Here is a 25,656-nt window from a genome sequence, read left to right as displayed (position 1 = left end):
GGGACTCTGGCAGGTAAGTTAGTGCCCTCGCTAAACATGGCTTCCTCTGCATCCTGTCACGTGTAGCACATGCAGGACAGCCAGGCCTCGCTGTTGGTACGGCAGGATTGGATTGGCAGGTCGTTTTGCTCTGTAAAACACCTTCCCCGGGAAGCAAAATATTGAACACTTGGTTCCGGATAGGTTTGAAGACTAAGAAATTGTTCCAGGCCGGACGATAGTAGGCGGCTAGCCGGTGCGAGATGGTAGTGATGAGCTGTCAGTGCAAGGTAAGAGCGAGCGGCGGTGGTGATCCTAATATAGCGTTACCTCATGGACACCTACCTACCTACTCACCGGACACGTCTCCGTCCCTCCATGAGAAGCTGCGGTCACCTGAGGAGACCACTGGCCCCCATTTACTGAAGCCCTTGCGCCAGAATTCTGCTGTCATTTGTCGCTTCTTTTTGGTGCAGATCAGTTTGGATAAAGCCATTAGACCGTTGCGCCTACAGAACAGATGTCTCCGTTTTGTTAGACCACAGATCAGTGACCTCTCCAGCTGTGACGAAACTACGACTCTCAGCATGTACAACTGCTTGGTTGTTCTCTGAATTCCCATAGAAGTGAATGAAGCATGCTGGTAGTTGTAGTTCCACAACAGCTGGAGGCCGCTAACCCCCTGTTCTAGACACTTTCCAAAGTATCTACAAAAGGAGGCCCGGTGGAGTCCTAAAATGCACCCGATTTATTACAGGCATGAGCAAGATAATGGTCTAGGAGGGCACGTTCACACTAGCGTTATTCATTTCCGGCACTGAGTTCCGTCACAGGGGCTCTATACCGGAAAATAACTGATCAGTGTTATCCCCATGCATTCTGAATGGAGAGTAATCCGTTCAGGATGCATCAGGATGTCTTCAGTTCAGTCATTTTGATTGTTCAGGGCGGAGAAAAAAGACTGAAGACTTGCCTGAATGCCGGATCCGGCATTTTATTTCCATAGGAATGTATTAGTGCCAGATACGGCATTCAAAATACCGGAATGCCGGATCCATCCTTCCGGTCTGCGCATAAAGATTAAAAAAAATAAACGCTGGATCCATTTTTCCGGATGACACTGGAAAGACGGATCCGGCATTTCAATGCATTTGTAAGGGCTCTTTCACACCTGCGTTATTGTCTTCCGGCATAGAGTTCCGTCGTCGGGGCTCTATGCCGGAAGAATCCTGATCAGTTTTATCCTAAATGCATTCTGAATGGAGAGAAATCCGTTCAGGATGTCTTCAGTTCCGGAACGGAAGGTTTTTTGGCCAGAGAAAATACCGCAGCATGCTGCGCTTTTTGCTCCGGCCAAAAATCCTGAACACTTGCCGCAAGGCCGGATCCGGAATTAATGCCCATTAAAAGGCATTGATCCGGATCCGGCCTTAAGCTAAACGTCGTTTCGGCGCATTACCGGATCCGACGTTTAGCTTTTTCTGAATGGTTACCATGGCTTCCGGGACGCTAAAGTCCTGGCAGCCATGGTAAAGTGTAGCGGGGAGCAGTATACTTACCGTCCGTGCGGCTCCCGGGGCGCTTCAGAGTGACGTCAGGGCGCCCCAAGCGCATGGATGACGTGATCGCATGGAACACGTCATCCATGCGCATGCGGTGCTCTGACGTCATTCTGGAGCGCCCCGGGACCCGCACGGACTGTAAGTATACCGCTCCCCGCTCCTACTATGGCAACCAGGACTTTAATAGCGCTTTCAGTACACTTGCGTTTTTCCGGATCCGGCGTGTAATTCCGGCAAGTGGAGTACACGCCGGATCCGGACAACGCAAGTGTGAAAGAGGCCTAAGACGGATCAGGATCCTGATCAGTCTTTACAAATGCCATCAGTTGGCGACGGAACTGCTTGCCGGATCACTCTGCCGCAATCGTGAAAGTAGCCTAAAGCAGGGATCGGCAGCCTCCGGCAATACTGATAACGGAACTGGGATTTAGTTTTTCTTCCAGCCGACCGGATCTCTCTGCGTTCCGGCATTGCCGTAAGTTTGACAGTCTCTGTCCAGCCCCGTTTACTATAAGGAGACTCCCAAACTTCCGGTAACGCTGGGAAACTAGCTCATATGTAGTCAGGGTGCTGTGAGGAGCAGGGGTGGTGGCTTTCATACCTCTTCTCTTCTTCTTTCCTCAGATTTAATATCTCCAGGACGGAGACATCCAAAGAAAGAATGACGCTCACTCAGAAAGACAGCAGACAGCGGCGCCAGCATTACCAGCTCTCTGAGATGAGCGGCAATGACCAAAACTGTCACGATGAACTGGAGGAAGGAGACGGGGAGGCATTGTTACAGGAAGTGCCTGCAAGCAGAGGACTCGCAGGTCTCCGAGGAGAGTTGGGGAATATCCTCTTACTCCTCTTCTTATATATTTTGCAGGGAATTCCTTTGGGACTGGCTGGGAGTATTCCCTTAATTCTCCAGAGCAAAAACGTTAGTTACACAGACCAAGCCATTTTCAGCTTTGTATTTTGGCCTTTCAGTCTGAAGCTGCTCTGGGCACCACTGGTGGACTCCTTGTACATCAAGAGGTTTGGCCGCAGAAAATCCTGGCTGGTTCCTACACAGTACTTGATTGGACTGTTCATGATGTACCTGTCCGTAACAGTGGACGAGCTCCTGAACGGAGAACACGGACTTGATATGTTGGCCTTAACTGCTACTTTCTTCCTGTTTGAGTTTCTGGCTGCCACTCAAGACATTGCTGTGGATGGCTGGGCCCTGACCATGCTGTCCAGGGAAAATGTAGGTTATGCATCTACATGCAACTCTGTAGGCCAGACAGCGGGATATTTCATGGGGAATGTTCTGTTCCTAGCGCTTGAATCTGCAGACTTTTGTAACAAGTACTTAAGATCTACGCCACAGCCTAAGGGATTGGTGACACTTCCAGGTAGATATTCTTTATGACTTCATGATAAGCAATCTCCCATTCTCTCCGTAGGTGGATGTTCCCGAGGAGGGACCTTTCAGAATTGTATGGTGTATGCTTTAGTATATTGAATTTATTAAGGGGTTGTCTCACTTTAGCAAATGGCATTTATCATGTAGACAAAGTTAATACAAGGCACTTACTAATGTATTGTTAATATTGCTTCCTTTTTGCTGTCTAGATACATTTTTTCATCGCATTATACACTGCTCGTTTCCATGGTTACGACCACCCTGACGTCCAGCTGTGGTCGTAAGCTGTGCCATGCTTGCACACTATAGGAAAAAGTGACATCCTATGTGCATTCAGGCAGTCCCGTCCACCAGAGAGGTCGGTGCTTTTTCCTATAGTGTGCAAGCACGACCACCACTGCTGGATTGCAGGGTGGTCATAACCATGGAAACGAGCAGTGTATTATGTGATGGAACAATGAATCCAGCCATCAACAGAGGCAATATGAGAATCACAATACATTAGTAAGGGCCTTTTAGTAACTTTCTGTACGTGATAAATGCCATTTGCTGAAGTGAGACAACCCCATTAATACAAGGCACTTACTAATGTATTGTAATTCTCCATATTGCCTCCTTTGCTGGTTTCATTCATTTTTCCATCGCATTATACACTGCTTGTATCCAGGGTTTACAGCTACCACTGCAGAGCAGATACAAAGTGGCCGGGGTGGGAGCTGCTGTGCATGCGTGCCAATGTGAGCTCCCACGGTCCTGACCACCAGACAGGCCGGCACTTTTTTTCCTATAGTGTACAAGCACGGCCTCCGCTGCTAGATTGAAGGGTGGTCGTAACCCCAGAGACAATCCCTTTAAAGGGGTTTTCTCATCTAAGACAATGAGGGCATATCGCTAGGATATGCCCCCCATTGTCTTATAGGTGCGGATCCCACCGCTGGGACCTGCACCTATATCGAGATCGGACCTCCGAAAGTGAAGCAGAGCGCACTGCGCATGTGCAGCCGCTCTCCATTCATTTCTATGGGGCCGCTGAAAATAGCCGAGCATGGGCCCATTCACTTCTATGGGAGAGACGGAGATTAGCGCTTGGTGGTGGACGACCCCGGGAAATCTGGGGTCCTCCAGCCACAGTGCTCCCCGCTCCGTTCTCGATATAGGTGCGGGTCCCACCGCTGGGACCTGCACCTATCAGAGAATGGGGGCATATCCTAGCGATATGCCTCCATTGTCTAAGATGGGAATACCCCTTTAAATTCAATAATCTACTAACGTAATGTGTCTTTTTTCTGGGCCGACACCAGAGGATTTTTACATCACATATCCTAGAGAGCTGACCTATGAGTGAAGAATTCTTGCAATTCAGGTGCCGGATTTACTGCATATTGCATTACTTAGTTTGTATTCACCCTCATTTACTGTGGGTGATATAGTACTGTGCTGCATTCACAATTCTGCAGGCTCCAGAGCAGAAATCCTCCAACGCTGTGTCGTAACCTGACGCCGGACAAACAAGCCTGAGGAATGTGTCCAAATGCTGCTCTATTTTGTGGAATCTGCAGTTTGAATGAGCAATGTGTAACTTAGTTTCTTTTTGTTGTATGGTTGTAAGTTATTTGTTTTTCTAAACATTTTTAACATCTTTGCTTGCTGTCAGCAATTGAAATCTTCAGATCATGTCTATCTGACACAGATGCATAGAGCTGTCGGGGTACTCGGCCAGGAATGGGCAGTTTTTTGCGGTGGCATGTGTCCACTGCACCTGATTAACACAAGTGACCAGTCTGGTTGTATGACTGGTTCCACACACTGATAGCAAACAGAGCTCTTGAAAATTATAGGAAATTAAAATGCAGTTATTAGACAGTGACGTATGATAGAACCACATGCACAATGTGTACACCTGGCCTAACCTTTCTTTATGTGATGATTATTTACCTAAAACATTAATCCATTTTAAAGTACGCCTCTAGTCAAACCTGAAAATTCAGTTTGACTGGAGTGAAGCACAACCCCCTATGCAGATCCCACTAACCTATGTTCATTAGATTGTAATTTGCATTTGCTGCCCCTTTGTCTAACAAGCCTACAGGGGGAAAAAAAACTATGGGGTTATTGGTTAAAGACATTTGATATTGAAGGGTTAAGTTTCTACATAAGTGAAAAAATAAAGTTAAAACCCCTTGCCAACCCATTTGGGTCTTTAAAGATGGCGGCAGCTCAGGGGCTGAGCGGGCACCATAGCCGCTGCGGACCTCCTGTATTGCACAGCAGACACTTTGTGGCAAAGTGTATGATTGCAGGAGCTGTTCAGTTGCTATGGCAGCCTGAGGTCTTCTGAAGGCTCTGAGGCCTGGCATAGCAAAGTTCCTATCAAGCCTGGACTGTGGCAGGCCTCCATAGCAACATAGAGAATCTCCCATAGACTGCAATGGAAGATCATTATAGTCTAGGGCAGTGGTCCCCCAACTCCAGTCCTCAGGGACCACCTGCCGGTCATGTTTTCAGGATTTCCTTAGTATTGAGCAGTTGCTATAATTAGTGTCCATCTATCAGGACTTAGGGCTCTTTCACACTTGCGTTGTTGTGTTCCGGCATAGAGTTCCGTCGTCGGGGCTCTATGCCGGAAGAATCCTGATCAGGATTATCCCCATGCATTCTGAATGGAGAGAAATCCGTTCAGGATGTCTTCAGTTCCGGACCGGAAAGTTTTTTGGCCGGAGAAAATACCGCAGCATGATGCGCTTTTTGCTCCGGTCAAAAATCCTGAACACTTGCCGCAAGGCCGGATCCGGAATTAATGCCCATTGAAAGGCATTAATCCGGATCCGGCCTTAAGCTAAACGTCGTTTCGGCGCATTACCGGATCCGACGTTTAGCTTTTTCTGAATGGTTACCATGGCTGCCAGGACGATAAAGTCCTGTTTGCCATGGTAAAGTGTAGTGGGGAGCGGGGGAGCAGTATACGTACCGTCCGTGCGGCTCCCGGGGCGATTCAGAGTGACGTCAAGGCGCCCCACGCGCATGGATGACGTGATCGCATGGATCACGTCATCCATGCGCATGGGGCGCTCTGACGTCATTCTGGAGCGCCCCGAGAGCCGCACGGACGGTAAGTATACCGCTCCCCCGCTCCCCACTACTACTATGGCAACCAGGACTTTAATAGCGTCCTGGGTGCCATAGTAACACTGAATGCATTTTGAAGACGGATCCGTCTTCAAATGCTTTCAGTTCACTTGCGGTGTTACGGATCCGGCGGGTACCTCCGGCAAATGGAGTGCACGACGGATCCGGACAACGCAAGTGTGAAAGAGGCCTTACAGGTATTCATTCTGTGGGATATTCCCAAATCCTGACTGGCAGGTGGGCCGTGAGGACTGGAGTTGGGGAACTCTGCTCTAGGGGATCTGAAAAAAAAAAGTTTTACATTTTTTAAAAATGGAAAATAAATATATACAAACTCTAATCACCCCTTTCCCCAGTTTAATAAAAAATAAATAATAAAAAAAAAAATATTGCTGTGTCCCACAATGCCCAAACTATTAAAATTAAAAGTATTTATCCTGTACATTGAATGGCGTAACAGAGAAAAATCTAAATGGCCAAATCGCCTCACCCAAAAAATGTAATAAAAAGTTATCAAAAGTCCTACACACTCCAAAATGGTATAAATAGATACTACAGATTACCCTGCAAAAAATGAGCCCTCACACAGCTCCATAGATGTAACTATAAAAAAATGAGGGGTCAGAATATGGTAATGCAAAGAAAAAATAATTTATTTCAAAGAATAAATAAATAAAACCCAAGAAGAACTACCGTATGTATTACTGTAATCATCCTGACCCAGAGAATGAGATTAATATGTCAGTTTTACTGCATAGAGAACGCAGTAAAAAACAAAACCTATAAAACATTTAGAAGTTTCCCAGTACAACGTATGCAATATTAAATGGTGCCATTAGAAATTACAACTTGTCCCGAAAAAAAAACAAGCTTTCATACGGCTATGTAAATGTGAAAAAAATAAAATAAAAATGATGGCTCCGGGAAGGCAGGGAGTAAAAAAACAGAAAATGGCTGTGTCAGGAAGGAGTTAAGGACCATTTGTCACCATAACCCTATTAGACCTAGCATGCCACTTGGGGTTGATGACTGTGACTATTGAGTGCAGAGAAACCGGGCTTGTTTTAGGGTTCATACACACGGCCGTTCCGTGCATTGGGGACCACAATTTGCTGCCCCCAATGCACGGGCAACATCCGTGTGGATTCCGCAGATGGATCCAGACCAATTTAATTTGAATGGGTCCGTGATCTGTCCGCACCGCAAAAAAATTGAACATGTTTTATTTTTTTGCAGTGCGGAGGCAAAGAGGGAAACCCCACAGAAGCGCTCTGTAGAGCTTCCGTGGGGTTCTGTGCCTCTGTTCCGGACCTTCCGGAGTGCGAACCCATTCAAGTGAATGGGTCCGCATCTGTGATGCTGAGTGCAAATGGCCGGTGCCCCTGTTTTGCGGACCCGCTGTTTGCGGGCCACAATACGGGAACGGCCGGGCAACAGCCGTGTGCATGAGCCCTTATTTAGCATGATCAACCCCACCAGGTGGTATGCCAGGTTTATTAGGGCTGATTATGGTGACAGATGCTCCTTAAAGGGAGTCTGTCACCAGATTGTGACCTTATAGACCGCTTACATAGCGCTCTAGCATAGCAGTCTATGATTCTAATGGTACCTGTGATGTTTGCTTGTGAAGTTCCCCCAAGGCAAAAACGGACTTTTATTCATATGTAAATTAGGGCTCTCAAGTGCCCAGGGCGGCGTTCACCTAGTTGGTGCCCAGGCTGTTCTGCCTCTTTTCGTCATATCCCCGCCCCAGCCTCTTCCTCTGCCCGCCCCGCTCTTCCTTTGCGTCCACCTTCTCTGCAGCGAGAACCCCGCGCCTGCGCTATCCATTGCTTGGCCGGGGCATGCGCACTGTGATGCCCATTGTGGGTGTCTCTGGTCCGCCTCCTCGCCGCTGTTTCTCGCCGTTGGCCGGCGCATGCGCAGTAGCTACTGCGATGCCGTGCCCACAATGGGCATCGCAGTGCGCATGCCCCGGCCAAGCAATGGATAGTGCAGGCGCGGGATCTCGCTGCAGAGAAGGAGGACGCAAAGGAAGAGCGGGGCAGGCAGAGGAAGAGGCTGGGGCGGGGATATGACGAAAAGAGGCAGAACAGCCTGGGCACCAACTAGGTGAACGCCGCCCCCTGGGCACTTGCGAGCCCTAATTTACATATGAATAAAAGTCAGTTTTTGCCTTGGGGGAACTTCACAAGCAAACATCAAAGGTACCATTAGAATCATAGACTGCTATGTAAGCGGTCTATAAGGTCACAATCTGGTGACAGATGCTCCTTAAAGGGGTTCTCCGGGAATTAAGAAAATTAAAATACTTAAATGTTACTTTAGTATAAATATATTCCCAAATACATTTTATTAGCTATAATGGTTCATTTTGTCTAGGGAGCAATCATTCGGAGAAATAAAATGGCCCCCATCCTATTAGCACACACAAAACCTATCCTAATCACACAGGACAAGTTACTTTACAACACTGAGGTAAAGAGCTGCCTCATCCTCCTCTCTACTTTACTTGTCAGGGATTATGATCCTGAATACAGATGATAAGATCTTCAGCTGAATCTCTGTAGGAAGGGAGTTCATGAGGAGACATGAAGTACAGAGAGGACGGACAGGACAGGTGATGTGTGGCTGTGGTAATGGAGACTGCATACAAGTGCTGCTGCTCATTATCTACACCCCCACTATCCTCTCTATACTTTGTCTCCTCATGAACTTTATTCCTACAGAGATTCATCTGAAGATTATATTAAACTGTATTCAGGATCATAATTTCTGACAAGTAAGAGAGGAAGATGGTGCAACTCTTTAAAGAGGACCTTTCACCACTCTTGACACGTCTGTTTCAATAGCTACATGCATTTTCCATGTAATAACAATTCTGGAGCATCTATTCTTATGTCTGTATGTTTTGCTATTCCTTTATTTCTACTAGAAGTTATGCATTAATTGATAGCAGTCTGCAGTAAGGGTACTGAGGGGTGGAAACCAGTTGGGGGTCGGGGTCCCTGCACAGTCTCGCTCTATCCAATTAGTGTTGCCATTTTCAGACTGTGCAGGTACACCCCCCAACTGGTTACCACCCTCTGTACCCTTACTGCAAACTGCTAGCAATTCATTCATAACTTCTAGTACAAATAATACAGGAATGGGACAACATACAGACATAAGAATAGATGCTTCAGAATTGTTATTACATGCATGAAGCTATTAAAACAGACATGTTAGGAATGGTGAAAGGTCCTCTTTAACTTGTCTTCCTGTGTAATTAGGACAGGTTTTGTGTGGACTAGTAGGATGGCGGCCATTTTTCCTAATGATTGCTCCCCGGACAAAACGAGCCATTATTACTAATGAAATGTATTTGGTAATATATTTATAATGAAGTAATCTTTAAGTATTTTCATTTTCTTAATTCCCGGAGAACCCCTTTAACAAAGAAACCTAAAAGGCTTGCAGTTTCATGTAGCTAATATAGCACAGCAGTCCTCTGTACATCGCCTTCATTTACAGGGCTGATCCCATGATTAATTAAAAAAATAAAAATCAGACATCATAGAGTACAAGACAATCTCTTTCTAACAAAGCCAGAACCAGCCCTGTACCTCACATGGATCCAGAGATCTCCCCATTCATTGCTCTGCTAGATTTATATCAAGCTGAGAGCTCAAGGGGAGTGTCCTTTCTGCTGCAGCTCAGGAGAGATGTCTTTTTTGCTCAAGCTTTCTCAAGAACAAGAAATAAGAAAAAGAACAAACAGCAGGTGGCGCTATACAGACAATATTTTATTGAATAACTCAGTGGCTATACAAAATTTTTAACTACATGCAATTACAAAAGTATTCAGATCCAGGTGCTGGTTTGAAAACTGTAGAATATTTTTTGGGGACAACCCTTAAGGCCTGTTTCACACTGCCACCATTAGTTCCAGCAGAGAACAGCCTGCCGGAGCGCTGTGTATTCTGCGTTGCTGGATGTTACTGACTATAATGGGGTCTGGCAGAGATCCGGTCGCTACCCGGCAAATATGGCAGGATTTGGCAGGACAAAAAGCTCTCCACGCAGCAGTATCTGTGCGCTAGGTTTCTGCCGCCTTCACAGCCTGTTCAGTCATCTAATGTATAACATTTGCTTCTGATCTTTCAGACTTCTTGTTCTTCTGGGGAGCAGTATTTCTGATAACCACAACTTTGGTCGCACTGCTGAAGAAAGAACACCCAAATGGGAAAGTTAGTAGAGAAGAGACAGAAAGTGTGAAGGAGGCATATGGATTACTGCTGAGCATAGTGAAGATGCCCGCCGTGCAGAAATTCTGCCTCATGATTCTAACCGCCAAAGTGAGTACATGGCGCCCGACATTGTATTCTTTCCTGTGCATGTAAATGGGTCATTCCACTGACAGTACAAGAACTTGTGAAGAAGTATTCCGGTTATGTGAAGTTATCCCCTGTCCACAGAAGATAGCCCAGTACAGAAATGAATGTCCTGCTGGCCACTCTGTTCATCTCAGAGGGCTCCATGGAATCCCCTTTCCTCAGGAGAGGATAGAAGTGCCTGATTGGTGAGAGTTCGACTGCTGGAGCCCTTTCCGATCACAAGAACGAGGGCCCTGTGTTCCCCCGTTTGGAGTGTCGGTCATGCATACGCCCTTCTGCTTCAGTCAGCACTGGGGGACTTCCGAAGATAGCGGAGCGGTGGTAGTTGGCCTAGAGGGGAATGGAGTGGCAGCGCGCATGTGTGGCAGCTACTACATTAAACCGGGAGAACACAGGGTCCTGGCACTTAGACCCTCGCGTATCCTGTGGGTAGGGGATAAGTCTTTGTAATTGCTTCAAAATTGGCAGTAATGTTTTTCCAAACAGTGCTGTATGTGGAGCCACCCTTAGGGTCCATTCACACATCCACAATTCTGTTCCGCATTTTGCGTAACGGAATTGCGGGCCCATTCATTTCTATGGGTCCGCACGATGTGCACCCCGGATCCAGAAATGCAGACTTGCACTTCCGGGTCCGCACTTCGGTTCCCGAAAAAAATAGAACATGCCCTATTCTTGTCCGCAATTGCGGACAAGAATAGGCATATTCTATTAGTGCCGGCGATGTACGGTCCGCAAAATACGGAACGCACATTGCTGGCGTCCGTGTTTTGTGGATCCGCAAAACTCACGGACGTATGAATGGACCCTAAAAGACTTAGTTTTTTTTTTTTTTTATTCCACCCCTGCCCTGCCGGACCTGTGATGGGAAGCTTCCTTGCCTTCTTCCTGCTACTCTGTTCTGGGGTCCCCAGCTGTCTCAACTGTATTTCAGTCCCTGCATCTAAACTTCTGGCATTAACTAGGTCACGTGCACCACTGCAGCCAATGACTGACCTCTGCGGTGATCCCATCTATGCCAAAGGTTTACATACAGGGATCAAAACACAGTGAAGACAGCCAGGGACTGACAAAGCCAGAACCGAATGGCAAGGAGCAGTTAAAGAGTACCTGTGACCAAATAATGCAGTGCAATCTGACAGCGCCATGTTATAGAGCAGGAGAAGCCGAGTGGATTCGTGTATAGATTTGTGGGGAAAGATTCAGTTAAAGTTGTAATTTATACATTTATACCTCTGCTTTTTCTCGTGAGCAGCATCGGTACAGGACTGAGGTGTTATCAGTGACTGATAGCATTGTGTGTATTAGTGTACATAGAGAGATAGCTGTCAGTCACTGATGACACCCCTCCCTGTACAGATAGCACTTCACAGGGCTGCAGATGTAAATATATAAATTACAGGTTTTACGGACTCTTTTCCCACGAAAATATATATAAACTAGCAGAAGGACCCGGCTTCGCACGGGTATATTTCATCTATTTCATTTAATGTTTGTGTGTGTCGTTAAAAGATATCAACAGTATCCACTATAACAGTGACATCTACAGCACCCCGCCCCTTTAACAGTGACCTCCAGTACCCAGTCTCGTTAAGGCTACTTTCACACTAGCGTTCGGGTGTCCGCTTGTGAGCTCCGTTTGAAGGCTCTCACAAGCGGCCCCGAACGCATCCGTACTGCCCTAATGCATTCTGAGTGGATGCGGATCCGCTCAGAATGCATCAGTCTGGCAGAGTTCAGCCTCCACTCAGCAAGCGGACACCTGAACACTGCTTGCAGCGTTCGGGTGTCCGCCTGGCCGTGCGGAGGCAAACGGATCTGTCCAGACTTACAATGTAAGTCAATGGGAACGGATCCGTTTGAAGTTGACACAGTATGGCTCAATTTTCAAACGGATCCGTCCCCCATTGACTTTCAATGTAAAGTCTGGACGGATCCGTCTGAACTACTTTCACACTTAGAATTTTTTTTAAACTATAATGCAGACGGATCCGTTCTGAAAGGATCCGTCTGCATTATAGGAGCGGATCCGTCTGTGCAGACATCAGACGGACCCGCTCCGAACGCAAGTGTGAAAGTAGCCTTACAGTGATTTCCACAATAACCCGCCCCCTCTACAGAGCTCTGTTCCCTTAAAATGTGACCTCCACAACACCCCGCCCCTTAACATTGACCTCTACAGCACCCTGCCCCTTAACACTGACCTCCACAGCATCCCGCCCCTTTAACAGTGACCTCCACAGAAGCACGCCCCTTTATTAGTGACCCTCACAGTACCCCATCTCCTTAACAGTGATTTCTACAACACCCCGTCCCCTTAACAGTGGACTCTACAGCAATCTGCCCCTTAACACTGACCTCCATAGCGGACCGCCCCCTTAACTGTGACCTCCACAGCAGCCTGCCCCTAGGGTGGCCAGAGGTCTGGTTTTAGGCCGGACAGTCCGGCTTTCAGACTCCCTGTCCTCCATCCGGCGCATGGCTGGACGGACACAGGGATGTCCTTTTGAACAGCTCACTCTCAGACAGCAGCACTGTACTGTCTGAGTGTAAGCTGCAGGGAGAAAGTCACCCTTCCTCCCCTGCAGCTGACAGAAGTAGATTTTTACCTTCATTTTTTCAATCCATGTCGGCTGCGGAGTGGGAGGGGACGTGGCTTAACCGGATCGGGGCAGCTTAGCGGGACCTGGGGGCGGGGTTTTTAAGTCCGTCTTTTGAGGGTGGCCTGAATGGCCACCCTACCTACCCCCTGAACTGTGATCTCCGCAGCACTCCGCACCTTTAACAGTGTCATCCACAGCCCCCTGGCTGGGTTGTTATGGAAACCTGGTGTAAAACTGTGTGTATGTGGAGACTAAGGACCTGCTAGCTTCTATTGACTGATAACGGACATGCAGTTGGGATATGAAGAGAAAGACCCGGTCTAAAACTTTCCAGGACACCTGATGTATCTGTGTGCCAAATTTCGTGATTGTAAATGCGACGGTGCGGATTCATACATACATACACTCATCTTTATATATTAGATCTGCTCAGCTTCTCCTGCTCCATAACACTGTGCTTTCTGATTGCATTGCATTTTTTTGGCGACAGATCCTCTTTAAGTATGTGTCATGCTTCGGTGTGGGAGGGAAACGCCACACTGAGCATAGGAGGGAAGGGGGAAATAGGGAATCAGGCCTGAGAACTAGGAAAGGAAAATGGACACCTCCTAGTGAAAACCCTAACCAAAATCCTGACTGACTACCAGTATGAACAAGCCCCAAAGGTAGGCGAGTTCATACGCTGGAATACCTAGAGTCCTATCAAGACCTATAGGACCCTGGTACTAATGGCAGGGACGAGACTACCTGTTCCTCCAAAAGGAAGAATGAACAGGAGTCTCCTTCAGGCCTAATACAAACAATAGGGAAATGCAACGCAAAGAACCCAAACTAAATACAAAAGGGAAAGGAAAGACTTAACTTCAAAGGAGCAATGGAAGCACCAGGAACTCAGCCAAGATCCAACCACAATCTATCCAAAGGTCCAAACAGAAGCTATAAACCACACAGCATTGTGGGAGAAGCAACTATAAATAGAGAAGGTAAAATTACCCTAACAAGAAACAACACAGACGTCATTTGATCCAAACTGAAAACATGTCAGATCAAACCACGTCTTGCCAGTCTCACAGATCTCCTGCCATCTGTCAGGGGGGAACGCCTGTGACTGTATGTCTCCCTTCACAGTTCTGGCGGGGAGGAATGGGGGGCAAGTTAAAAAAAAAAAAAAAGTCAGTCATGTAATACTCCTTTTAAAAAGACGTAATGCAACATGTTGATGTAAAATTCCATAATAATTTGTATATAAGAATTCTGGGGGTAGAGATATTATTTATACCGGTGAACGCAGGGGCGTAGCTATAGGGGGTGCAGAGGTAGCAGTCGCTACCGGGACCAGGAGCCTGAGGGGGCCCAAAGACCCTTGTGGGGCCACATAAAAAGACACTAGTATTATAGAAAGTGCATGCAGGTTACACCTCTGTCTGGAGTGAAAGAGTTAGGTCAAGAATTTGGCATGGGGGGGAGGGGCACTTCAATTTTTGCCTCAGGCAGCAGGAAGGCTATGTGCTCGCCTGCCCCTGGCCACAAAGCACTGAGGAAAGGGGGGCCCAAGCTGAACTCTTGCACCAGGGCCCATGAGCCTTTAGCTACGCCCCTGGGTGAATGCCAATGTGATCTACTATGATATTGTGTTGCTACCAGTTTAACAGGACCAAGAGGAGCAGGCAGAATACAATGGATTTCTGTCGCACGGACTGGATTCGCACATGCAGGTTTTGGTGGAGTGTTCTTTTATCCAAAGCCAGAAGGGTATAAAGGAATCCAGCCATAATCTGGATCTCCTGACCCGGTGCATGCAGTCTGTAAAGTGCACAGCAGGATTTGTTTGCCCTCCTTTCCTGTGAACAGATGATCTGTTTAGTTAACAGGCGAAATACTAGAAGCGTTCTTATGCAATCCATTGTAACCAACCTGCAGAAACCAAAGAGAAGAATAAATACCTGGCAGGAGCCACCTACGTAGGCACACCCTGCCCCGGGCCGCCATGCTGTATTTCCTATTTAATTCTCATCATTGGGGGTCGTCCCAGAAGTCAGACCCCCACCAATCATAATGGCATATCTTAGTGATATAGCATTGCCTTATAAGCTGGAAAAGGCTAATATTTGTTTCTGGAGGTTGGAGACATGATAATGTAAATGGCCTCTGTCCCCATGATCAGCCGTGTTAAACCTGGCCTACTGCCTGGTAGGGTTGATCCTGGTGACTATAAATGAGCCCATTCTCTCTACAGTCAGTCTTACAAATGCAGATAAATACTTACTTTTAGTTATATGTCAATGAGGTGTTCAGAGTTCTTCCTGTGCAGTTGGCAGGGCCAGGCATCCTTACTGCTTCCATGCCTGTCCCTGATATGTTGCGCCTGCGCTGGTGCAGTAAAGCTCTCCGAGCAGTTGTGCCCGCTCTGAGATTTTCACTACATATGCAGCAATGATTCTGCCGTCAGTGGAGTGCATTCTTGAGATTTTTTTGAGAATCTCACTGGGAGGGGGGTGGCCAATGGGGAGAAGTGGTGCACCTAGGGGCTAGGCCAGTTCCTTGGTGCCCCGAGCACCTCATTTATGTATTTCTAAAAGTAAGAGTTTCTCTGCATTGGTAATGGCAATAGCAGAGAAAAAAAAAGGCTCGTTTTAGCAGTATGCCTGGTTTAGTATGGTTGATCATGGTGACAGATGCTCTTTAATTGGTGGGTGCTCTGGTACTGAGACACCTTTGGATCAAGTGCTCTGCATGGACTCATCTTGGAGTTTACAGGCGTTATACTTTACTCTCTACATTTATATCATGTTCTTCAGTCTATTCAAGCCCCACCGAGCAGTATCTGCACCCCTTTCTTCTCGCTGGTAGAGATTGTGATTTGTTTATTGTTACATGCCATATCCCTATGTGTCTGGGCACTAGCTTGTGCACTCTAACAGTTGACCTGTGTTTCTTCCAGATTGGATTTTCAGCGGCTGATGCGGTTACTGGTCTTAAACTGATAGAACGGGGAGTCCCCAAAGAACACTTGGCACTTCTGGCAGTTCCAATGGTTCCACTGCAAATATTACTGCCACTGATAATCAGCAAGTACACTGCGGGGCCCAAACCGCTCAATGTCTTCCATAAAGCCATGCCTTTCAGGTCATTGTTTGCAAATATGTAAAATAACCACAGCCATTATCTGTATATAAAAATGTTCTTGTTTTAGTTGGAATTCAGGTTATGAAGAGTGATTAGCTGGGGCCCGCTGCCACACACCCTGTGTAAAGATGATCAGCTGGGGCCCGCTGCCACACACCCTGTGTAAAGATGATCAGCTGGGGCCCGCTGTCACAACCTAGTGTAAGGATGATCAGCTGGGGCCCGCTGTCACACACCCTAGTGTAAGGATGATCAGCTGGGGCCCGCTGTCACACACCCTAGTGTAAGGATGATCAGCTGGGGCCCGCTGCCACACACCCTGTGTAAAGATGATCAGCTGGGGCCCGCTGCCGCACACCCTGTGTAAAGATGATCAGCTGGGGCCCGCTGTCACACCCTAGTGTAAGGATGATCAGCTGGGGCCCGCTGTCACACCCTAGTGTAAGGATGATAAGCTGGGGCCCGCTGTCACACCCTAGTGTAAGGATGATAAGCTGGGGCCCGCTGTCACACCCTAGTGTAAGGATGATAAGCTGGGGCCCGCTGTCACACACCCTAGTGTAAGGATGATCAGCTGGGGCCCGCTGTCACACACCCTAGTGTAAGGATGATCAGCTGGGGCCCGCTGTCACACACCTAGTGTAAGGATGATCAGCTGGGGCCCGCTGTCACACACCTAGTGTAAGGATGATCAGCTGGGGCCCGCTGTCACACACCTAGTGTAAGGATGATCAGCTGGGGCCCGCTGTCACACACCTAGTGTAAGGATGATCAGCTGGGGCCCGCTGTCACACACCTAGTGTAAGGATGATCAGCTGGGGCCCGCTGTCACACACCTAGTGTAAGGATGATCAGCTGGGGCCCGCTGTCACACACCTAGTGTAAGGATGATCAGCTGGGGCCCGCTGTCACACACCCTAGTGTAAGGATGATCAGCTGGGGCCAGCTGTCACACACCCTAGTGTAAGGATGATCAGCTGGGGCCCGCTGTCACACACCCTAGTGTAAGGATGATCAGCTGGGGCCCGCTGTCACACACCCTAGTGTAAGGATGATCAGCTGGGGCCCGCTGTCACACACCTAGTGTAAGGATTATCAGCTGGGGCCCGCTGTCACACCCTAGTGTAAGGATGATCAGCTGGGGCCCGCTGTCACACACCCTAGTGTAAGGATGATCAGCTGGGGCCCGCTGTCACACCCTAGTGTAAGGATGATCAGCTGGGGCCCGCTGTCACACACCTAGTGTAAGGATGATCAGCTGGGGCCCGCTGTCACACCCTTGTGTAAGGATGATAAGCTGGGGCCTGCTGTCACACACCCTGTGTAAAGATGATCAGCTGGGGCCCGCTGTCACACACCCTGTGTAAAGATGATCAGCAGGGGCCCGCTGTCACACACCCTAGTGTAAGGATGATCAGCTGGGGCCCGCTGTCACACACCTAGAGTAAGGATGATCAGCAGGGGCCCGCTGTCATACACCCTGTGCCTGTTCAAGACAACATAGCTTCTTTCCTGCTGAAGTCGATATTTCATTAGACAATTTTCTAATATACTTTCTGTATTAATTCCTCATGCCCAGGGTTTAAAACCCAGTACCGTAATTGTAATCAGTCCTGTTCACATCACATTCAGAACCTAGGATACACAAAAAGTTTGGGAGGATCTCCTAATGTACGCCTCCCACAGAAGGATGCAGCATATCCCACTGTAGTGGAATGCATTACTGATTAGACTCCCTTCACACAAAACAAAGAGTGACGACACTCTTACAGTGCAAAATAACATAAAAAACTGTAAAAATACAACCGGTCTTTCATAGGGAGAAACTATGTATACATAAATGGGTGTATTTTATTTTGTTGTGCTTAATTAATCCCTGGTTTTCCTGGATTTTGATACTGATGACCTATCTTCTTGACGGCAGCATATCCTTCAAGGGTTTTTTTATTTAAATTGGGTCCATAAAAATGTATAAAATGTGCTTGAACTGTTTATGGAGCGCCCGCTGTGGATCCATGGTTGCTGACAGGCTGAGGCATTCCTGAGGGAGTCTAGAGGGAACGTTGGTGAATTGAATAGCGGCTGTGCTTGGTATCACGTTCAGCCCCATTCACTTCAGTGGAGCTGAGCGTGATCCGCTATACAATTTACAGCGCTGTGCTTGGTAAGCTGTGAAAAGGAGAACCCCTTTAAGAATAAAAAAAAAAAAAATGGAAATTAATGCCCATGCTTTGTTTTGCACAATTTACCCGTAAAAACAAAAACTGGGAAAAATGATTAAAAAACAAACAAACAGAAAAGCAGGCCTGTATGAAAAAAAACACAAAACTTATTTCAGAACACCCCCCCCCCTACAAAATAAATAAATAAAAGGCCGTTGAACCACCTCTTGTATAAAATGGCTATAAAATGTTCAGTACAAACAAAAACTGTTAAAATTCGAAAAAAAGAGTTTCAATATGATGGGACACAATTTCTGAGGCTCCATTAGGCTGTTCACACGGGTGTGATGGCTGCTATCTTTACAGGATCTGTGCTGGAAAAAGGATCCAACATTTTTTTACTTTTTTAACAGTATAATAGAATTCTAAGTTCCAAAAAGTAGCGGAAATCTAATTTAGGGCTCATGCACACAGCTGTAGTTTCTGTCCAGATCTGATGCGGACCCATTCATTTTGTGGAACGCAAAACACTTATGGCAGTGTGCATGAGCCCTAATGCAAATATGAACAGAGAAATTCTGATGATATATCTTCCTTAATTCTGTCAAATCACCAGGCACAACAATATCTAGAGTCCAGCTGGCTTATATAGTGTTATATGTATATACGGGTTGGTGAGTTACATCCATACAAGGTCTTCCTGACAGTATGGACACGAGGGTATGACCTACAAAGACAACCAATGGTGGGAATGGGCCTTTAGAAAACTCCTTTGATTTTTACTAACTGCATATTTTTCACTTTCCCTTTTCTAAAGGTTGCTCATTGGCCTGGAATTTGCCTTCTTAGTTTGGTGGACCCCACATGTAAGCCATGAGGGAGGGTTCCCCCTTTACTTCTACGCAGCCCTGCTGCTGAGCTATGCCTTACATCAGGTGAATATAAACTTCTGTTACATTTTTGTCACTGTTACATAAGCGGTACACATTTGTGGACATGAATAACAAGGGGTTGTGCAGTCCATATATATTGATGACCAATCGTTCGACACCCATCACCCCTGCCATTAAGACTTCCTGTCATTACACTATGCGTCATCTCCCTTGCAGCGGTGGCACAGTGTGATTTATACGTACTCGCTCCATTCAAGTGAATGGAGCAAGTATGAGGCTTCCAAGATGTGACGGGCAGTGTAATGAAGAGGAAGTAGCGCTTGCATGGAGCGCTGCCTCCTCTTAAAACAGCTGATCGGCAGTCGGATCCCCACCGTTCAGATATTGATGACCTATCCTGACAATAGGTCATCAATATATATTGCAGGACACCCCTTTAAGTTTGAGTGTGAGATGTACAATTTCTACTCCAAGGCAGCAACCCCTCTTTACCAGTACTACTACCTGTTCTACTATCTTCTTTCATCCTTTTTACCAAAAGGTATATATTTTAGTGGTTAACCCTTTAATAGAACACCTTTTGGCAGGGAATTATACATGTGGATTTGTATGTGATCACTATCAAGATAACTTTGTACGTGGTAGATGGGCGATTAATATAATTTGTTTACCCGTCTAGGCTTTCGTAAGATCCTTGGAGGATGGAAAAGGGCACTGCTACCTATAGATACTGATAACTATATAAAATTTTTAGAGATGGGATCAAACTTCACAGCTCTTAGATCCTCTTGTGCAGTGACTTTGTGAAGCATTCCCTTCAAATTGCAGCCATTTGTGCTGCAGACCTCTCCTCCTTCCTAATTCATTACTGTAATGCATTGTGAATTCAAAAGATTTGAGAAAGAATAAGCTTACGAAGGCTAAGTGAATAAATAAATTTACTAAGCGTGATTAAATACAGGATAGCACAAACTTCTTCCAGTGTGCAGCACGTATGTCTGAGATCACTCAGGAATGTGGTCTTATAGGTTGGCAGGCATGGGTTGGAATTAGAGGTGAGTGAATCGATTCATCTCGTCAACAAGAGTTCTTTCGCCTGTGAGGGGCTGTCCCGGATGCTAAAGAAGACTTTGACAGGACTAGACATCTCTCACCTGCACCGCTGCTCCGAGTAGTGGTGCAAACGTAGAGGCTCTGCTTCCACTTGCAGAGTAGCGACTGTTAATTCACTGTTACACTGAAGTGTAACAGTGCATGCGCGGTCGCTGCTCCGGAAGTGGAAAAAGAGTCTGTACGCTGCTCCAAGTAATGGCGCAAGCATGGAGGCTCTGCTTCCAGAGCAGTGTCTGTTCATGTGCCGATCCCCGCGTTTTAATAAGATAGAGAGAACTTGTCATTCACTGCTTAAAGTGATTTAGCTAGATACTGTCTATCTACCTGTATTTGTCTCAGAAGGGACTGCAGTGATTTAAGTCTTTTCCTACCGTGCCCCATACTGAAATGAATGGACTGTGCAGCCTGCCAGTGACTAAAGCCGCACAACGCACTTTTTTTCTGTTTTAGATTACAAACTTAATTTTACACTTAATATACAAATCCTAAAGAGAATTGCTAGAGGTTCGCTGTAACAAGCATGTAACAAGCACACCCTTCCTGGATCCATCTGTTTTCATTTTTAACCATGACGGTTTATCTATTGTGTTTTAAGTCTATAAATGTAATGTAAGAATCGAGCAGTATGGCGATTGTACTGCAGTTGTATCATCCCTTACAATCAGGTTCTCCCATAAGTCCCTTGAATGGTATAATGTACAGTGCAGATAATTTAATCAGATATCTCTTCTTGTTCTCCAGGTTGCATTGTATAGCATGTTTGTGGCAGTCATGGCTTTTAATGCCAAAGTTAGTGACCCCTTTATTGGAGGAACCTATATGACCCTTTTAAACACCGTTTCTAATCTTGGAGGGAACTGGCCAGCCACAATGGCTCTTTGGTTTGTCGACCATCTAACAAGTAAGGAATGTATTGGAGCAGATGGACAGAGCTGTGCTGACCATGAAGCTTCTGAGGTAAGTCCTTCTATAGGTCTGTGCATGTAGCATTGTCACGTATATATATTGGCATGTTATCACGGTATAAAAAACAAACATGGAAATCTATGAATACAGATGCAGCCGAGCTAAACTTGATGGTTAAAGCCTGTATTACACTGCCAGATTTTTCGACAGATAATCGGCAGTGTAATACTGCCACCGATTGAATGATGAGCCAGCAAACGCTGGGTCATTGGGCAATCCAAATCTTTTGACCTGTTACAAAATTATCATTTGAGTGAATCAATTTGTCTCCTCAACAAAAGAGTTCTTGCCAGTCCCGCTCCTAGTGTTGTAAGCATAGAGACTCTGGGGGTCATTTATCAAACTGGTATAAAGTAGAACTGACTTACAGATGTAGAATTGGCGCACATATCAGCTTCACGCTAACGCGATGTGCCTCTGCAGAAAGAATGACTCGCAGAGCGATATAAATTGTTACGTTGAAGAAATGAGGTTGCAATGTGTAATGTCAACCATCAGGTGGTGCTTGGAGCTATTGGTTAACTTATATACAATTTCTCCTACCTCCGGCAAATCATGACAGTGAAGACGGTATAACGAAAAAGCCAGCCAAAACGGTAAACAATAAATGAAAGGTGGGCAATAAAATGGGCAGAAGAAGGGAAAGGATCTGTAGGAACACATAATGGGGACACCTACTCCATTAACCAGCGATCCTCTCCATTCTGCACCTACTCCATTAACCAGCGATCCTCTCCATTCTGCACCGTCTCTATTAACCAGCGATCCTCTCCATTATACACCTACTCCATTAACCAGCGATCCTCTCCCTTCTGCACCGTCTCTATTAACCAGTAATCCTCTCCATTCTACACCTACTCCATTAACCAGCAATCCTCTCCATTCTACACCTACTCCATTAACCAGCGATCCTCTCCATTCTGCACCTACTCCATTAACCAGCGATCCTCTCCATTCTACACCTACTCCATTAACCAGCGATCCTCTCCATTCTGCACCTACTCCATTAACCAGCGATCCTCTCCATTCTACACCTACTCCATTAACCAGCGATCCTCTCCATTCTGCACCTACTCCATTAACCAGCGATCCTCTCCATTCTACACCTACTCCATTAACCAGCGATCCTCTCCATTCTACACCTACTCCATTAACCAGCAATCCTCTCCATTCTACACCTACTCCATTAACCAGCGATCCTCTCCATTCTGCACCTACTCCATTAACCAGCGATCCTCTCCATTCTACACCTACTCCATTAACCAGCGATCCTCTCCATTCTGCACCTACTCCATTAACCAGCGATCCTCTCCATTCTACACCTACTCCATTAACCAGCGATCCTCTCCATTCTGCACCTACTCCATTAACCAGCGATCCTCTCCATTCTACACCTACTCCATTAACCAGCGATCCTCTCCATTCTACACCTACTCCATTAACCAGCGATCCTCTCCATTCTGCACCTACTCCATTAACCAGCGATCCTCTCCCTTCTGCACCGTCTCTATTAACCAGCGATCCTCTCCATTCTACACCTACTCCATTAACCAGCGATCCTCTCCATTCTACACCTACTCCATTAACCAGCGATCCTCTCCCTTCTGCGCCGTCTCTATTAACCAGCGATCCTCTCCATTCTACACCTACTCCATTAACCAGCAATCCTCTCCCTTCTGCACCGTCTCTATTAACCAGCGATCCTCTTCTTTCTGCACCTACTCCATTAACCATTGATCCTCTCTTTTGTACACCTACTCTGATATCCAGCAATCCTCTCCCTTCTGTCCCCTTTTCATGTTTATGATAACCCCCCCATCCCTCCTTCCCCTTTTCTGTCAGGAAACTGCCAATACTCTTCATGGTGCCCCCTCTATATGTTCCTGCTAGTCTTCTCCCTTCTGCCCCACTTAATCAAATATTCACCTTGCTATCCCCATTCCATGCAGGTCACCACCTTTCCGCTACCCCTTCTCATGCGTCTGCTTAGCCTCCCTTATCATGGAGGTCATTCCTCTCCATCCTGCCCTCTTTGTGTTCCTGCATATACTTTCCCTTATGCTCCCTTTTCATGCAACTACAGATCCTCTTCATGGTGCTCTCTTTATATAGATCTGCTGATCCCTTTTAATGTTACTGATGATCCTCACCCTTCTTGCTCCACTTCATGACGCCCCCCACTTTAAATAGCCTTAAATCATCCCATTATCATGTAGCGCAGGGATCAGCAACCTTCGGCACTCCAGCTGTGATGAAACTACAACTCCCAGCATGCAAACATGCTCAGCTGTTCTAACAATTCCCATAGAAGTGAATAGAGCATTCTGGGAGTTGTAGTTTCAGAACATCTGGAGTGCCGGAGGTTGCTGATCCCTGATGTAGCGCTTCCCTCTATTTCAGCGTCATCATTGGTTCACACTGCCATCTACTGGTAGCTTTGTATAACTGAGTAAAAGTTTCTATTCCTTTCTGGGAGATTGAGGACAACTCGCGATTCGTTAATAACGCAACGGGAAAAGAGTGTTCGTTACCCCTACTACATCTGTAGTTGCCCATGGCAACCAATCAGATTCCACCTTCCATTTTTCACAGCTCCTTTGGAAAATAAAAGTAGGACTCTGATTGGTTGCACCAGTTTGTTAAATGACCCCCTTTGTTTTCATCAACTTCCAGGTAGCAGCACATGAACAGTCGCTGCCCCTGAAGCAGAGCCTCTACGCAGATAGATGATTAATGGAGGTGTCGTATGTCGGACCCCCATAATATCCCTTAATATGATATTGATGATCTATCTTAAGGATAAGTCATCAATATCTATAACACAGAATTTTCAATTCTTTAAAGTTAGTGCAGGATAATGAAGAAACTCTGTGATCTCAACCATTGTTTTTTCTCTTTTTTCTTTTTCTAGTTGTGTACAGGTTTGGGAGGCTCCTGTGTGACCATACTAGATGGTTATTATGTAGAATCAGTCATATGTGTCGTCCTTGGATTCTGCTGGTGGCTGTTTCTGGGACCCGCATTTAAAAAATTACAGGATGAAGGCCATTCTTCATGGAAGTGTCGGCGGAGAAGTTACTGTTAAAGACTGAAGACACATTGTGAACATCTTTCTGCCACTTAACGGTGGATCTTAAAAAGTGTTTCCTTCCATAGTTTGGGAGAATGGGATAGGAGCTACCTTCTACATTACAGTCAGAATCCGCTGCACCACTTGGTCTGTTGATGGATATTTATGTAGAGTTTCCATGCATTTCCCTGCGGTACATTCCCTATATTTGAATGTGTTTTAAAATGGAATTTACTTGATACAAGAAAGTTTATTCAAAGAGGTCTGGTGAGCTCTTCTGACAGGTCTGCAGTAATAATTGTATTCTCCATGAGATAACCATTCTGGATATTATAACTCTGTGCCTTCTGTTATTCCTACTAGAAATGTATATGCATGAGTAAATTAACAACTGGTTGTAGCCATTCCCCTTGTCATAGAGGTGTGTCCCTACACAGTCTGACACTGAGTGCATAGGGACATACCCCCTACTGGTCACACCCAATTATCAATGGATTTTTACATTTCTAGTAGTAATAACAAGAACGGCACAGCACGTTTATAAGAGAACATACTCCATTGTTATATTATGGGAAATATAAGCTGTTAAGGGAGCCGACATATCCTCTTTAAAGTAAATGTCTGGCCTTACAGGTAATCTGTTGTATTGAAGGCAGGAGGAGCTGAGCAGATTGGTGTATAGTTTGGTAGGAAAACTTTATTGGCTACAATTCCTTTCTTTCTTTGCTGAGGAGTCCAGTGGGTGGTCTCACTCGTAATTGACAACCATGCATACAAGGCAGGTTGTCGGTCTCTGATTAAGACCACACGCTGGACTCCTAAGCATAGAAAAAGCAGGAATTGTAGCCAATAACTTACAAGCTATAATAAAAGTTTTCCTACCAAACTATATATCAGGGATGCTCAACCTGCGGCCTTCCAGCTGTTGCAAAACTACAACTCCCAGCAGAGGTCGCACTACGTTTTTTCCAGAAGAGTAAAAATACTCCTCTGACCATTTTTGAGGAGTATTTTTTCCCCGAGGAGAAGTACGAAAGCAGCAGTAATACAAATACATAATACATAGACCTACGCTTGCTCAGGCTGCGTTTGGAGCCTCTGTTGCAGATTCTGTCAAACACCAGACAAAAAAGCCTTGTATGCAGCACTTTTTTGTCCGGTAAAAAGACAGGCTCGTGAACGGAAACTAAACGGACTCCTTCGTACTTGGCGGTGTCTGTTCAGCTTCTTCCCTGTCAGTCAGGCTGGGCTCAAATCAAATTTAATGTACACTAAAATCATATATAT

The 25,656-nt window shown here is 46.2% G+C and overlaps 1 protein-coding gene across 1 annotated transcript; it reads left to right on the top strand.

Moving 5' to 3' along the window:
* The first annotated feature begins 137 nt into the window (after positions 1–137).
* Positions 138–25,656, top strand: SLC33A1 (solute carrier family 33 member 1). Its single transcript, XM_040428133.1, has 7 exons — positions 138–269; positions 2,166–2,923; positions 10,207–10,397; positions 15,981–16,165; positions 19,145–19,262; positions 21,075–21,290; positions 24,211–25,656. The coding sequence occupies exons 2-7, from the start codon at positions 2,203–2,205 to the stop codon at positions 24,382–24,384; spliced, it is 1,605 nt and encodes a 534-aa protein (XP_040284067.1). The 5' UTR covers positions 138–269; positions 2,166–2,202; the 3' UTR covers positions 24,385–25,656.

This window comes from Bufo bufo, chromosome 4, assembly GCF_905171765.1.
Source record: "Bufo bufo chromosome 4, aBufBuf1.1, whole genome shotgun sequence".
NCBI lineage: Eukaryota > Metazoa > Chordata > Amphibia > Anura > Bufonidae > Bufo > Bufo bufo.
The sequence above is the reverse complement of the archived record's forward strand: the minus strand, read 5'-3'. Positions and strand labels throughout refer to the sequence as shown.